The sequence below is a fragment of the Mauremys mutica genome, chromosome 6 (assembly GCF_020497125.1).
Source record: "Mauremys mutica isolate MM-2020 ecotype Southern chromosome 6, ASM2049712v1, whole genome shotgun sequence".
Taxonomy (NCBI): Eukaryota; Metazoa; Chordata; order Testudines; family Geoemydidae; genus Mauremys; species Mauremys mutica.
In genome coordinates, this window is record NC_059077.1 from 40,045,065 (window position 1) to 40,060,890 (window position 15,826).

Genomic DNA, 15,826 nt, shown 5'->3' on the forward strand with positions numbered 1-15,826 from the left:
ATCCCTCAAAATTGTTTTTTAAAAAGTTTAATTTCTGCCAAGCCTATGCATAGTATATGGTACACAGATATGAACTTGACTGGTCAAGACCATGGCATTTAGAAGAAATAAGGCTAAAACCTTGATTAATAGGGTGTCTAATAAATATGCTGGCAGATATTTATTGTTTTGTCTTCTGTGTTTCACCATAATCTGATCTGGGAGTTTTTTCATGACAAGGTTATTACATACTTTAATACACCATGCTAAAGTAGCAGGGGGGAGGGATAGCTCAGTGGTTTGAGCATTGGCCTGCTAAACCCAGGGTTGTGAGTTTAATCCTTGAAGAGGCCACTTAGGGATCTGGGGCAAAAATTGGTCCTGCTAGTGAAGGCAGGGGGCTGGACTAGATGACCTTTCAAGGTCCCTTCCAGCTCTAGGAGATTGGTATATCTCCAATTATTACCTATTACCTTACCTTTAGATAGAGCCCTTCTTTCCACCAGTAAGCTAAGACCAATTTTCCTGCTACTGTAGAACATTTTTTTATTAACAAGAATGAACAGGGTCTAATTAAGGGCATAGACACGAAAGTCAATTAATATGTGCTGATGTCTGGAGGACCCACTACAGATGACTTAATTTTGTGCTCTACAGTAAGTGAACAAAGGCTATTTGGGAAAAGAAAGATTAAATGTTCTCCATTTATTGACAAGTGTGCTATAGTTCAATTTACATTATGATTTTTTGATTATACTGATAAATGTTCTATAGCAGGTTTTCTAAAGGCACTAGTGCCTTATTAATAGAAGACCTCATAGCTACACTCTGCCACTATTAAATCCTTTCTAAGAGGAAGATAGTACAATTTTTGTGTGTGTGGATGAGAAATGAGTGATTCAGTTCATTTTTGCTATAGATGTCTTCCTGTGAATGTATATAAGTAAACTAAAAAAGACTTTTGAGGAAAACTAAAATCTGTGTTTTCATGACACTAAGTGATGTTTCCTTTTTATTTTGCAGCAACGCTCCTCTTGCTTTTTCCTCCAAAGTATGTTATATTAAGTTTCGTGAAGCATCGAGTGTTGGTGTGGCCCAGCATCTAACTAACACCGTTTTTATTGATAGAGCTCTGATAGTCGTACCCTGTGCAGAAGGTTGGTATTTCAGACATTCTTCTGTAATGTTGGTCTTTGTCCTATATGTTAATTGCCTTTAGCTTTCCCAGAAACTGGCAAGTAACTGACGCTCTTCTTTTTATTTTTCCCCCTCATCTTTTTGTAAGCAAAATTTTAGATTTGAAAAAGGTAAAAAGTATAAACTGTTAAAAGAAAACATAGTAAAATATGTTGGCTACACTTTTAAACATCTTTTGTATACATTTAGCAGTAACTATGCATAAGCAAAATTAATAAGTTAATTTAAATTAGTAGTTTTTCCATACTTGTATATGGAAATACTTGAAAAAACTTTATGAAATAAGACTGCTATCCTCCAGTCTGATCCACATGAGCAGACCCTCATGCCTATCCAGAGTCTTCATTCACGCCAGTGTGTTTCTGCAAAGGTGAGGGAGTTTCCCTGCACAGATCAGATTGCAGTTCAGGGCCTAACTGTGCTTTGGTTTATTGTTGTTTTTAAAAAGTTTAGTAATCCTTTTAGTATACCTCTTAAATTATAACATCAATTAAGCTGCAACTTCATTTGGGACCAGATTTGTAAAGGCGTATATAGGAATTGCTGCACTCAGCATTGCAATACCTAACTAGTTTAGAAATCAGTCTCTTTTTCTAGTGAGATTTAGGCACTATGGAGCCTAAATCCTTCAGAAAATGAGACTGAGACTTCTAAACGAGTTAGGCATTGTAGTGCTGAGTGCAGCAATGCCTGTATGCATTTTAAAATCTGAGCCTTAAGCTAAATTTAGATAAATTATTTAATCAAATCTTTAAATAAAACTTCAGAACTGGACTGTCTTCAGGCATTCCAGTTCTAATGTTAAGTACAGACATGACTAAGTATTTTGTCAATTTAGGTTTCTCTAGTAGAAATATTTTCAATGTTTATGGTTCCATTTACTACTTGAATATAAAATATTCGAGTTACTAGTTAAGCGCTTTGCAAATTGTGGTCTTGATACTGCAATCTGATGCACATAGACAGATCTGTGCACATATGCAGTGCCCCATTGACTTCATTGGGATGCCATGTGGCATTTAGGCCAGGCCTACACTTAAAATTTATATCAGCATAGCTACGTTGCTCAGAGGTTTGAAAAATCCACTATAGCTATGCTGACCTAACCCACTCTGACGGTGCAGTTAGGTTCCATCAGTCTAGTGACTGCCATTCAGGGAGGTGGATTACCTACAGTGACAGGTAAAACCCATTCCATCGCTGTAGGAAGCGTCTACGTTACGGTACTACAGCAGCGTAGGTATAGTGCCATAGCTATGCTGGTTTAGTGACTGTAGTATAGGCAAGCCCTAAGTGTCTGTCCACATAGATCAGATTGTAGGATCTGGGCCATAAGTCCATAGAAATCATTTTCTTAAACCAGTGGAATGCAGCCATCTTTAGGTGTACATACCAGCTGTCTTACCTTGCACAGGAAATCAGAGTGAGCTAATGATAATCTGCAAAGCTAATACATCTGTTGAATGCCACCACTAACCACATAGTCAGTTAGTTAATATTAATTGATCTTTTAAAAAAAAAATACTGTTTGGCTCCACAAAGTCTGTTTTTTGGCTTCTTTGGGTTTGTTAACAGTACCCCCGAGAGAGCCTTATTTTGGCACAGCAAACATACCAAGAGTTGTTGCTTGAGTTCTGTGCCTACAGCAGGGGTGGGCAAACTTTTTGGCCTGAGGACCACATCGAGGTTCCAAAACGGTATGGAGGGTTGGGTAGGGAAGGCTGTGCCTCCCCAAACACCCTGGCCCCTCCCACTTCCCACCCCTGACTGCCCCCCGCAGAACCCCATACCCATCTAAACCCCCCCGCTCCTTGTCCCCTGGCTGCCACCATCTCCCTCCCCCCCCCAGCCATGCCACCATGCTGCCCAGCAGGAGCTTGCAGCCCCACTGCCCAGAGCACTGGCAGCACCGCGAGCTGAGGCTGTGGGGGAGGGGAGACATCTGGGAAGGGGCCGGGAGCTCAAGCACCAGGCAGGATGGTCACACAGGCCGGATGTTGCCTGCGGGCTGTAATTTGCCCATCTTTGGCCTACAGAATGATCCATACTGGGATATCTGTAGCAATCTCAGCAGAGCAAGCAGACTTTCATGGATCCTTGAAAGTATTTTTTTTAAATGTTATTTAAATCTTATTTATGTGCTACTACGCCCACAACCATGTTAATTTGGGCATACAGCACACATTTCTGAGCTTCATGGAGTATAGGTTTTGATTTTTTACATTTACCTTTAAGTCAGGGAGAAAAAGAATAATACTGTATCCAATTGAAACTGCAAAAGGAATCCAGGTAGGCAGAAGATATCTGATGAGCGTTGATACACTTGAAAAGGTCCCACAAGATCATTCATGAGGATGATCGGGAACAATTTTAGTTTTTATGTCTCATCTAGAAAACTCAAACACTGGTTCAGTACTGCCAGAGAGGGAAGATTGCTTCCTAATGAATCAACACCACTTCTTGGGTTTTCCTTGTGATGGGGTCACAGTCTAAGGTGGCATGGCAGCAGGCAGGTAAAGGTGAATTTTTCTGTATCTCTTGGTGATAAATAATATTAGAGGAAGAATACAACAGAAGTTATGAGAACATATTTTTTTACCTTCCCAATCATGTTCAAGCCATTTCATAGCTGACAGAGGCAATGTGAAAGCAGGACTATTATTGTATAGCAGTTTGTTTACAAGTCACTGTGGACTCTATAGAAAAATACAGAGCTTGTGTACAACTAACTGAATATATGATTGGGTTGTGGGACAAACTCACTTGAAAATTTCACACCATAAATATGCCGTTTCTATACAACTTTATTACAGAACCATTCATGTTAGTTTATAAATACTATCTGTATTGACGATAGTTTAACTTTCCAAGGAGATGTGTGCTGATGTATATGGCTCTGGAGAACACAGTGCAGTTTTTGGTGATATAGCTGTAAATGTGATTGATACTATGGGCTGCTGAAGCAGTATCAGCCGTGTTCTACTGCAAAGTTTAAATTTTGCCATTGGCCAAAAGTGCCATTTCTGAAAGGCTTGGTGTACAGAAACGAAGCTTGATGGGATGGATAGAAAAGAAAAAAGGATACAGAAAGCTCGGTTTAAAAAAAACAAAACAAATATAGAATGCCTTTCAACATGCGACCTCAGTAGTATGTGAAGAGGGAACCCCTAAGCATTGAAAATAATGTTCATTTTATAACATTCATATATGTACTTCACCATTGCTACTTTATTAACCAAAAATGATATTTTAAATGAAGTAAAATTCCATTTCACTGTCAAAATGTTACCCTTTTCTTTGTTTGTGCATCACAGGTTTTCTGGGGTTATTTTTGTTTGTTTTTGTTTTTGTTTTGTTTGGTTTTTAAATGTTATACCTTTAGAAAGCAAAGATTGAAACGTAACAAAGATGTTGCCCTAACCATCATTCTAAACTTTATGTCCACATTTTCTGGTAGATGGATTTTGACTATTAATTTGGTTTTGTATGTTTTCTCTGTGTGATATTTGTGCATTATTAGATGACTAGACTGGCCAAGGCAGACCTGTTACACTTGCCTGAGTTAGGCATTGTTTGCCATGCCACTAAACCTGCCGTCAAGTGAAACCTTCATGGGGGAAATGAGATCGAAGTCTGGCCCGCTGAAGATGGACGCCCTGTCTCTGTTTTTATTTTTTATTTTGCTTTCCTTTCTTTTTTTGTTTTGTTTTTATTTTGTCCCTTTTTTTGTTTTGTTTTTTGTTTTTGCTGAATCTCTTTCACTTCTATTTGTGAACTGGTTCTTCAGTTCTGTAAAAATGGTGTTTCATAAAGGGTCCATGATGTTTCATTTTAAAGTTGACTTTCTGAAGTTGTTTATGAGGGTGGTGGATGGTATATACACCAAGTGTTGAATTAGGTCAGCTAAATTCTCTGTTGTAAACTAGGGATAAACACTTAGAGATATGTTTAAGCATCTTAATTCAACTATGACAGGCAGATCAGTATTTGATGTCTGAAGACTAAAATAGTGATAAAGATATATCAGCTCTCAGATGTGTGTGTTCCTCCTTAGACCATATTTTCAAAAGTACTTCTCTGAAAAAGCCAGCTGAAACTTTTTCCTATTACTTCTTTCTTAAGAATCTAGCTTTTCCAAACAAAGTCGTGGCTCTTAATCAGTCTCTTTCCCATGATCAGAAGCACAGTTTTATTTTAAGTTGTATAACCAGCACAGCATAAGGTTTTTGTATTAATTTTTAATATGAACAAGTTAAGATATCTATTTTGGAATGACTTGAGAAAATTCTGAACATTCTAGAATTTTTATTCGCTGTGGGTGAAATTCTGACTCCATTGACGTTAACGTAGGTTTAGCCATTGACTTCAGTGGGCTTGGGATTTCATGTATTACTATTGTTCAAGAAAAACCTTTACCACATGTTAGTGTAAATGGATTCTGAGGCTTTGATGGGAGAGTGTTCTGTCAGATATGTTGTCTTTTAACACTGCTATCTGTGGGAAGATGGAAATAACTTTTTGTTTTTGTTTTTTTGGTGGAGGGGGAGTGTTTGTTTTTTAACCTTTACACATTAGAATGGCATTTTCATTTAGATGCAACAGAAAGGGATTTTCTAAGAAATGATTTCATCCATAAGTTTGTATTTCCCAGTGATTAAACGTATTAGGAAAATAATTTATTCTTCTAATCTCCAAATTAGATATGAGCATAAAATGTCTTTGATTGAACATACTTGTTCATCACTGAAGCTGGTGTTTTTGGTTTTCTTTTAATCATCCAGCAGTTTATAGTACAAAACACAAGGAAACTGATCCCTTCTGAACAATTGCATAAGGATGGAATCTTGTGACTAATACACTATAATTTTACTGATATCAGGCCTAATTGTCATTTACACTAAGGCCACTTTACATTGCTCTGGCAAGCCATGTCTACACTACAGAGCCAATGCTATCAGAGCTATGCTGGCATAGCTCTTCAGTGCACTTGCAGTGCACACTGATAGAAGGAGTTTTCTCCATGTGTGAGAGCACCACGTCCCTGAACAACATTCTAACGAAAACATTTTTCTGTCAGCATAGTTGTATCTACACTGGGGCTTTTGACAGCATACCTGTGTCGCTAGGGGATGTGGATTTTTTACACTTCTGACCCATATAGCTATGCCAGTATAAATTTGAAATGTAGATCAAGCCGCTGATCCACTGAAGTGTCTTAAAATGGATGTAAAAGTAATTTACACCCCACTTAAGAGGTCTCTTTGTAATGCTAGAACAGTGTAAAGGGGCCTTATTGCAAATGAGAATCAGATCTGTCATTTATTACTAAACACCCAAAGGTCATTAAAACTATTTTAAGGCACCGGCATAAAGTGAAATAAGTCAAGAAATCGATCTATGAAGTTGAAATGATACACTTTTTAAATAAATACATATATTTGGGGAAAGCATTTCAGTTCAACTTTTAAGGCTTGACTTCACCCATCCCATAACAATATGCATTAAGAAAAAGATGCGAGCCTTAAACTTAAATGTCTTAACAGATGTCAGATTGTGCAATAGCCTAAATGTTGTTTACATTTTTTCTGGGTTTGTATTCCTTTTTTATAAAAAAGATTAAGAAAGGTAATAAAATATATATTTACTCAAGAACATAACAGGTCCCTTTGGAGCTCTTAAATTGATTTTCAATGCTAAATAATCTGATCAGCTTTTTACTAGAGTTCCGGTGGGGGGAGAGGAAAACTTTTTTTTTTTTCTTGGTGGAAAATTTCTGAAATTTCTAAACTGTTTCCATTTTCAGGGTTCTAAATTGATTCATTTTGGGGACAGTTTCCACAGCATTTTAGTGTGTGAAATTTTTGTTGAATATTTTTGAGCATGAGTTTTGATTTTAAAAAATCAGTGAAAATATTGAAGAAACATCTGCAGAACCCAGATGTTGATAATTTTTCATGAAAAGATCTTTGAGAAAAAGCCACTTTTTTAAGTAAAATTGTATGGAAAAACTTTGACCAGCTCTACTTAATTTTTTTTAATTTAATTTTTAGGTGAGAAACCAAAAGTATTAGGGAAATTTCAATAAAAATTTCAATTTAAAATGCATGTTATCCACCTGGCAGACTGCTATAATAGTTTACCTTATGTGGTCATGAGTCAGCAAGTTACTTTAGCATGTACCTAATTGTAAATGTATGAATAGCCCCATTGACTTCAGTGGCATTGTTCTTACGCTTGAAGTCTAGGCGCATGCTTAAGTACCTTTCTGAACTGATGACCCTCATTCAACTAAATATTTAAGCATGTTCTAAATTCAGTCCCTATTCAACAAAGCACTTAAGCATGTTAAGCATCTACTTAAAGTTAAGCATATGTTTAAGTGCCTTCAGAATAGGGATAGATTTAAGTGCATGCTTAAATTAGGCATGTGTTTAAGTGCATTGTGGGAACTACGTTAGAATGCAGCATTACTACTAGCTTACTGTAGGTGGAGCCACTCATGTAAAAGTCCCATTGACTTTGTGGGATTTTATATAGGTGCCAAGTGTAAAGACAGGAGGAGATATCTGCAGGATTAGGGCCTCATTGCTCTGTAATATCGACCTTCATGGTTAGTTCATGTTTCAACAGCAATTTAAAAACATAAATTATTATTTCCCCAAAATCAGCTGTGTAAATGTATGCCTAATTTGCATGCACAGTTACTGTGGTTATGTAGCTAAATATCTTCAGCTGCATAACTGACAATTTGTGCAAGCAAATACCTGCTTTTTCATGAGCATTCATGCAAATCAGGCATTATAAGTTTACATGCTATCACATGTCTAATTTTAAAACAAGGCCTGTAAAGCGCTATATTCATACTAAATACAATTTTGGCTTTAGATCAGATATGTTTTTTAAAAGTTACGGAAGAAGTTACTGTGAAGGTAATTTTCAGACACTAATAATTTGATATTTTTCTCTTTAAGATAGCAATGTGGCTTGGTCTGTTGTACATTATGGACCAAAGTTTCACAGAATGTATCTTAAAGTTAAATAGCTGTTTTGATTAACAGCAGTGCAATATAAATTCTAGATGAAATTGTGTTTTTTATTTCTTTCATTCAGCATCTATTCACATTAAAATTGAGTTTATTTACATTTATTTTCTTTTGGACTGAGCAACTCAAATACATTCTAGAGCTGCAAATTGTGGTGCATATTTTCAAAACATTCTTTTAGTCAAATAACTCCCGTGGGCTTTAATGGGAATTGCACTGCCAAAACTTTGCATAGTGCTTTGAAAATTTACCCTATATTTTACTTTTAAATCAGGAGTCCTTTTGTATGTATTCATTATAAACTCCTGAAGTTAGAGATCTGTAATGAAAATGTATGTGCAAATTGAAGTACTACCAGAAGAGTACTGTTATAGTACTTATAAAGTTCATTATTGTAGAAAGCCGTTAACACCTCTAAATTGCATGAGGTAATGTATGAGGGCTGTTTTATGGTTACTTTAGCAATTTGGTGCAGATTAGGAAGTCCTGAATTATTTAGTATGATTAGGAATTCTCTGACAGTTTTTCAGTTCACTGTTTAGATTTTGTGGTGATTTAATTCCCTTACATTGGAAATCAGTATTTGCATTTAGCAAATTGTTTTAAATATTGTAGAGTTTAATACTGTGAAGATTTCTTAGCCCAGCATTTTTTTTATAACTAAACATATAACCATCATTCATTTATTCAGATGAGAAATTATTTTAATAAACTATTGGCATGATGACAGCAGGAGTTTGTTAGTCACAGTTGCAATATATATTTTTTATGAAAGTGTAGTGCATTTAGAAGGGAAAAGTAATTGAGCAACTATCTCAGTAAATTTACAATTAGGCAACAAGAGACTTAAGTCTCTTCTAGTCCCAGTTACATTGAGACAATCTAGAAAGAGAAACAGTGCATGTCTTTTTTTTTTTTCTATTGACTCTACCTGCAGTACAGAGTTTGTATGGGGTCATTGGTCATTTTTATATTTATTTATCAAAAGCAGGTAGCAGCCATAAAAGAAAAGGGACAGATTTCAATTAGCACATACTTTTTTTTTTTTTTTTTAACTAGTTTGGTTATTTGCCATTTCTGGGGATTAAACTTTAAAAAATGTTCTTCTTTTCTGTATCTGATGTTCTGTGTGCTATTAGTGATGCAGCCTACACGAACGGTTGTCATGTGTAACACAACTTTCGATCACCGCGAAAACACCGCCCTGGGAAAGCGTCCATGCTTGATATCGTTTGGTTCATGAACATTAAGTTTCCAGTACAGGTGACCCATAGCTCAAAGTGTTAAATAATTGTCTACATTATTCAGTTTTTAAAATAATAATCCATTAATGAGATTGCTAGTCTTTGAAGTTTTGCTGACTTTTGTTTTTCCTAGTAGAGCAGGGTAAAAGGAAAAACTTAAGTTCTTATTTGTTTTTTGTAAGGATCTGGTAGATAGATTCATTTTTCTTTACTATTGTTTTTAAGTGCAAGGGTAAATTGTAAAATCATAAAAAGAATAACATTGGTTTGGTGTTCAAACTCTCTCTAACACTTCCATTTGCTTCTCCAGGTAAAATCCCAGATGAAGCCAAAGCCCTCTCTTTATTGGCTCCCGCTCCTACTATGACAAGCCTGATGCCTGGTGCAGGGTTGCTTCCTATACCCACACCAACTCCGCTGACTACAGTAAGTAAAATTTAATCTCTTTGACTTGGAGTTAATAAGCTGTTCTGTTTCTTCTAGCTCCCTCCTTCAGCCCAACCAAGAATTCTCCCCTTCTGGGTTGAGAGAAAAGGAATAGCCCAGTTCCATGACATCACATCCTACCTACTAAGTTGGACTAGCCCAGTCCCATGACATCACACCCTACCTAGTAAGTCAGTGAAGACACTAAATCTGTCTTGTTTTTTTCTCAAGAGGTCAGGCTAGAGTATGGCCAGCACATTCACTCTGTTTTTCTTTATTTCCAAATTCCTATTCTGTAAAGTACTGGGCTAGATTCCGTCTTTGATTACGTCCATTTTAGTTGAATGGGTATAGACAGGAGCAAAATCTGACCCAATGCGTATACTACCAACCATTCCCCTTCCCCAAATAATAATAAAGTTTAAACACATTCAGTCCTTTGGAAGGCTAAAATCCCACATTAGGATGCTCAAGCACCCTTCCTCCAATGACGGACTGTTGCACGTTTGCCTCAAAATGCTATCACTGCAAAAAGAACGGTGGCTTTTATATTCTCTAGCTTCTACTTATTGCATATTCAACTTCCCTTCTGTTTCTGCTAACCCTTTCTGGCAGCAACAGGCTACCATCCCCCTTCCCTCTCCACCAGGAACAAAGGAATAAGCAGACCTTCCTTCAACAAAACTGGGCTTAATGAGTCTTCCCTCTGTTCCCCTGTCATCAGCCCCACGTTATTTGAGGAAAGGGGGCCTTGAGCTACTGACCTTGCTGCAGCTCTGCATTCACCAGAACCGTTATTGGTACCATCCTAGATTTCTGCATTGTGCATTTGACAGCACCACTACAGACACTGGCAACAACAGTGTGCCCTTGAATGGCTCCTCACCAAACTCTGTTACTGGCATCATTACCAACACCTTCAACTTCTTGGTTTGATATTGATCAAACCTCTAGAAGAAATGAACATTCTAAGGTCTCTTCCTCATATACAAAATTGCATAAGAAAAGCAGGCTTGGCTAAGGGCTCAGGCAATAGTTTCAGAAACATTGGAAAGGACTCTTTTTTCTTCCTTCTGGTAAGCATTATTCCTTTCTAGAATATGATCGTTTCTGCCCTATTAGTCCTTGCAGACAATGTGAATATTCATAAAGAAGCAGTAGTCATCAAGCCACTAGTTAGACACACATGATAGATTCCTATTGACCTTCTGCAAACTAATATGCACAGAATGACACCGGCTCACCCTAGTAGTTTTATTAGGGACACTGTAGTATTTTAAAAAATGTCCTCCTAAAATGAAAAGACAAAATTCCTGAAAAATTATTAATAGTTCAATCCTTTTGTAATTTCCTGTAAACAGGGAAATTCACTAGTCAAAAATGTTGTTACTGACACTTCAACGACTTGTGCCCATAAATGCCCCTGCTCCAGCCATAAATAATCCACTGTTCGGATTTTAAACCAGATTAATCTAATCACCTAGCACAAATTACCCCTGTTTATTATGTCATCTTCCAGAAATTAACTACTCACTTTATCTGAGCTTTAGGACTTTAGCCAAGAGAAAATATTCAACCTTCAGCATTTTAAATAATTTTTTAGACTCTCTGCCCAATTCTACTCTCAGAATTTTCTCAAGTATCAGAGGGGTAGTCATGTTAGTCTGGATCTGTAAAAGCAGCAAAGAGTCCTGTGGCACCTTATAGACTAACAGACGTTTTGGAGCATGAGCTTTCGTGGGTGAATACCCACTTCGTCGGATGCATGTCATACATCCAACGAAGTGGGTATTCACCCACGAAAGCTCATGCTCAGAATTTTCTGTTATTAAAATAGTTCAGGAAGAATTTAAAAGACATATTGAGCAGTACTCTGTTGCAATCTAAAATAAATTCAGGTACTAATTTTTATAGCACTGAGAATGATAGAATAGACCTAGTGCTTAGACTGATCAGGAGTTATGACATTTGTTATAAATACTTCAATAGCAAAGAACTTGCTTTGTTCTTTGTGGAGAAGATAATGCTTAGACTTGGACTCAACTGGTCAACTGATTTTACTAACCACATAATATTATGGCATCTGTCATGAGAGATCACTTCCATATTTTGGAAAGTGAAGGCATTATTGTATTTTGATGCTGCAGAAAATCACTGACTATTTTTTTGTAAGGAAAACAATTTCTAATTTAATTTATAGTTGAAGATAGTGAGATAGTAAAGAAATTTTGTCCAGAGAATATTGGCTTGCATAACCTGTTGTATGCCTTTTCCACTTCTCTCATTCAATTAAAAGCTTATCTAACTTTTCCTTTGGGTGGATGGATGTAGTTTGTTTAGAAAACATGCAGATTAGGAAAGTAATTACACCTATCAAAACGAGGAAACTTCTAACCCATTGCTTCAGGCTTTGCAGATTCCAACTGGATTCAGCATCTTCCCTTGTCATTCAGTCTAAGCAAGGCAAATATTTCTGAGTCAGAGATTTTTATTTTCTCCTATAGGTGGATGGATGTAAATGTGGATGTTTTAACATATTCTAAGAAAATTTATCATCAACACCAATGTGGTGGTTGTGTTATTTCAGTTTTAAAGATTTGTTTTTAATACTGTCAGTGTATGTTTGGGAAACCAGATTTGCTGTAAATGGCGCTCAGGTATTTTCAGACTCATGTATGAGAGAAGACCATTACTCTTAGCATTTTTATCTCTGGTAATTTATAGACTAAAATGAAAAGAGTTTCCAGTCCCCAAAAGTGTATTTATTTTTCCATTGCATGTTCAGATTAGATCAAAAGATAATGTTTGTACTTCATGGTCCAAGAGACGCAGACAAGGCTTTCATCTCGGGGCCAAAAGACCAAACACATCAAGACACTTGATAATAGCCTTTAATAGGCCAAGAGACTATTTACACTTGATCTGAGTTCCTTGCATATAGTACAACCACAAAATATTGACCTTTTTAAATGCTAGATAAAGGACTGAGAGTTGTGCTTGTGTAAAGCATTTGACGTTATTTGATGTTTAGAAAAATCCTAGTTCTGTATTCTTTATGGATTCTCCAGAAGGTAAAAGGAGTGAATACAAGCCAAAATGAGCTGCTGTTTGCCAATGAATACATTCTGGCAGAAGAGGAATGAGGGTGAAATTTGGTGCCAGTGACATAAAACTGGAGAATCATTAAATTTAAACTAAAGCTCATGATTTCCATTCTGGAATTAGGAAAATAGTGATTTATACATGATCTTAGAAATTACCTCATCCCTGCATTTTGAAAAAGGAGCAGATCTTAACTACTTGTGTTTGTAACTTCAGTTATCAACTAGTATTTCTGTGTTACTTAAAAAGTAACACAGAAGTTTATACCGTATGAAGATTTGGAAATAATTCTAGAAGTCTGAACCAGAGATTGACATACCTTTTTTTCTTATCTCTGGTTCAGGAACAGTAGTTGAGAAATCTTGAGAATATTGTTTGTATTCCAACAACAGATATTTAGTCCTGGCAGCTCAGAATACAGAAGATTTTAAAAGTCACATTATTCTGATTACTATCTCACTTCTTCTTCTTCAGTTGTGGCATGATTTTTGCAGCTGTTATCTTGAAGAGCTGCTAGAAATAAGACTAAATGCTTTATACTAGGAAATTCTCAACTTTTTCATAGCATACATTACATCGTAATGGAGAGTGTGTCTGGTAAACCAACTCCTCCCATCTCTCCAGTCATAATCCTATATACAATTGTGCAGCATGCTTACATGGAATGCTAGTATTAGGAAAGTCTTAGGTACTTTAATTTTTTTTTTTAAAGCAATTTGTGTTTTGTCTGTTTTGGAATAAATAAGTAATTATCTCCTGCTCTTTGTTTAATTTCTTTCTGTCATCTGTCCTGCTTCCAACTCTTTCCCCCAGTCAGTTACATGTGTTTCTCTTTTGCCTGATCATCTTCTCTCCCTGCATGTGATTTTGTTGCTGCCCGTTCCTCTTTGTTACGGGCATATGCTGTTTGGCCTTTTGGTTCATTTCTCTGCTCCCCTGCAGGCTTGTCCTCCATTTTCAGAGGTATGTTCCTGGTGGTCGTCCTCCCCACTTGCCTGGTTTCTTTGTTTCTTTGAACATTTTTCACCTGGTGAAGGGCTCCCTGCACCTCTCGTGCTAGTGCATGGCAGTTCCATTCCCTGAGAGCAATTATTCTTTACTTTCCTCCTCCCTGTTTTTCTTATGTTGCAGTAACCCCTGGTGGATGTAGCTAGACTGTCACGTCTTTGTTTTTAGACACCTGGACTCATGTAGAAGCAATTGGAAATAAGGAGGAAATGGTACTATGTCACTTACCACCTCTCTGTTGCCTACCAGCTAGTGCTTTACAGTACACAGAATTGCTGCATTATGCTGTTTGAATGCTAGAATTCCAGGTTTTCCACCAGCATAAGGAATATGAAAATCTAGCAATTGTCAAGATACTTGTTAAAATCACTTTGGAATTCAACTGTGTGTATGTACATAATGAAAAGCGTGATAGTTATTTGAATTGTTGGATTTTTAAAACCTAATCACTCTCAATTTACCAGGGTTAGAAACAACTGCGATATACTAGCTATGGAATTCTGTTTTCCAGTGGTACACGGTGTCCATTTACCTGTTTGGTGTTGCACAAGATCTATCACTGATCCCCAACACTAAGGCTGCTTTTGTAGTTCTGGACCCAGGACTGAATAAGAAATATTTAGACCTCAGCCAGTTTAGGTCCCCCTCTGAGCTTTCACATTAGTAGTGGGTCCAAGCTAGAAAAGCTTTAGGCTGAGATTTCAAACCTTGTAGAGGATTTGAATGCTCATTTTCCTTTAAAATTAAGGAGAACTGTGTGTCCAGTTATTCCCATTGAGCTCTCCATAGCGCCTGTAAAAATTGCAGCAAAGCATTAATCATAAGAAACTCTTTTGTTGAGCAATATTAGTCTTTCCTCCTCCAATTTGTCAATTTTTATATTAATCTAGGGGAAAAACTCAAATCTAAGCACGTGTTTCATAAAAGAAAATGTAGACTGGTCTCTTTCTCTACAGCATAAGACTTGGGAGGGAATTATGTCATTCTTGATAGCATAGCTATGGAATTCTTGTTTATTATCTCATGCTAGGAAGCTGCAATTGACACAAAGTAGAAAGTTGCCTTTTCCCTAGATGCTAATTCTGTTGTTATTAATATCATGGCATAAATGTTCATGTTTTATATTCTGCAGGGGAATTCTGCCATTTTCTTTCTGTTTCTTTCTGGCCAAAAAGCTCAAATAAGATGGTGACTGTGGCCGAATTCTGGAACATTTAATATATGAGAGGCTAGATTTGGGGGATAGAATTTTTGTAAGGTGAAGGTTTAACTGTAAAAATATTGTCTCTGTCTCTATACTGAATTTGTATTTTGTTTATTACCCAGATATACTTGGGATAAAAGTCTTGCTGAGACACACAATCTCCCATTTGTTTATAAATCATGTTCTGTTTTTTTAGCTTGGTGTTTCACTTGGCACGTTGGGAGCTATACCAGCAGCAGCACTGGACCCTAATATTACAGCACTTGGAGAAATACCACAGCCACCAATTATGGGAAATGTGGATCCTTCCAAAATTGATGAAATTAGGAGAACAGTCTACGTTGGAAATCTGAATTCTCAGGTACCGTCCTTTTTGTCAAATTTTGAAGTGTTAAATGTAGTTTTTAGCCCATGTCATTGTGGATTTATAATCTTAAACAGTTTTGAAAAGACCCGTATGTGCATAATGAGTTTGTTGCACATGGTAAAAATAGAAGATAATAGAAGATAAAAATAGAAGATAATTCAAACAAATAAAAGAAGATGCTTTTGTGGTTATTAGTTGTGTTGTGAATGCTGCTTGGGAAATGGCAGGGGGTGAGAGGGAGAAGACAGCCTGTAGA

At 36.7% G+C, this 15,826-nt stretch overlaps 1 protein-coding gene across 3 annotated transcripts in view; it reads left to right on the forward strand.

Moving 5' to 3' along the window:
* Nucleotides 1-15,826, forward strand: part of SREK1 (splicing regulatory glutamic acid and lysine rich protein 1) — a 47,045-nt gene that overhangs the window by 9,739 nt on the left and 21,480 nt on the right. For 2 of the 3 annotated variants that reach the window (XM_045022282.1, XM_045022281.1), the window contains exons 2-4: nt 1,003-1,136; nt 9,774-9,889; nt 15,400-15,564. In XM_045022282.1, coding sequence (XP_044878217.1) covers nt 1,003-1,136; nt 9,774-9,889; nt 15,400-15,564 — 415 coding nt within the window. Of the gene's footprint in view, nt 1-1,002; nt 1,137-8,133; nt 9,483-9,773; nt 9,890-15,399; nt 15,565-15,826 lie in introns of those variants that run through there. The other variant, XM_045022283.1, reaches the window with a different exon arrangement.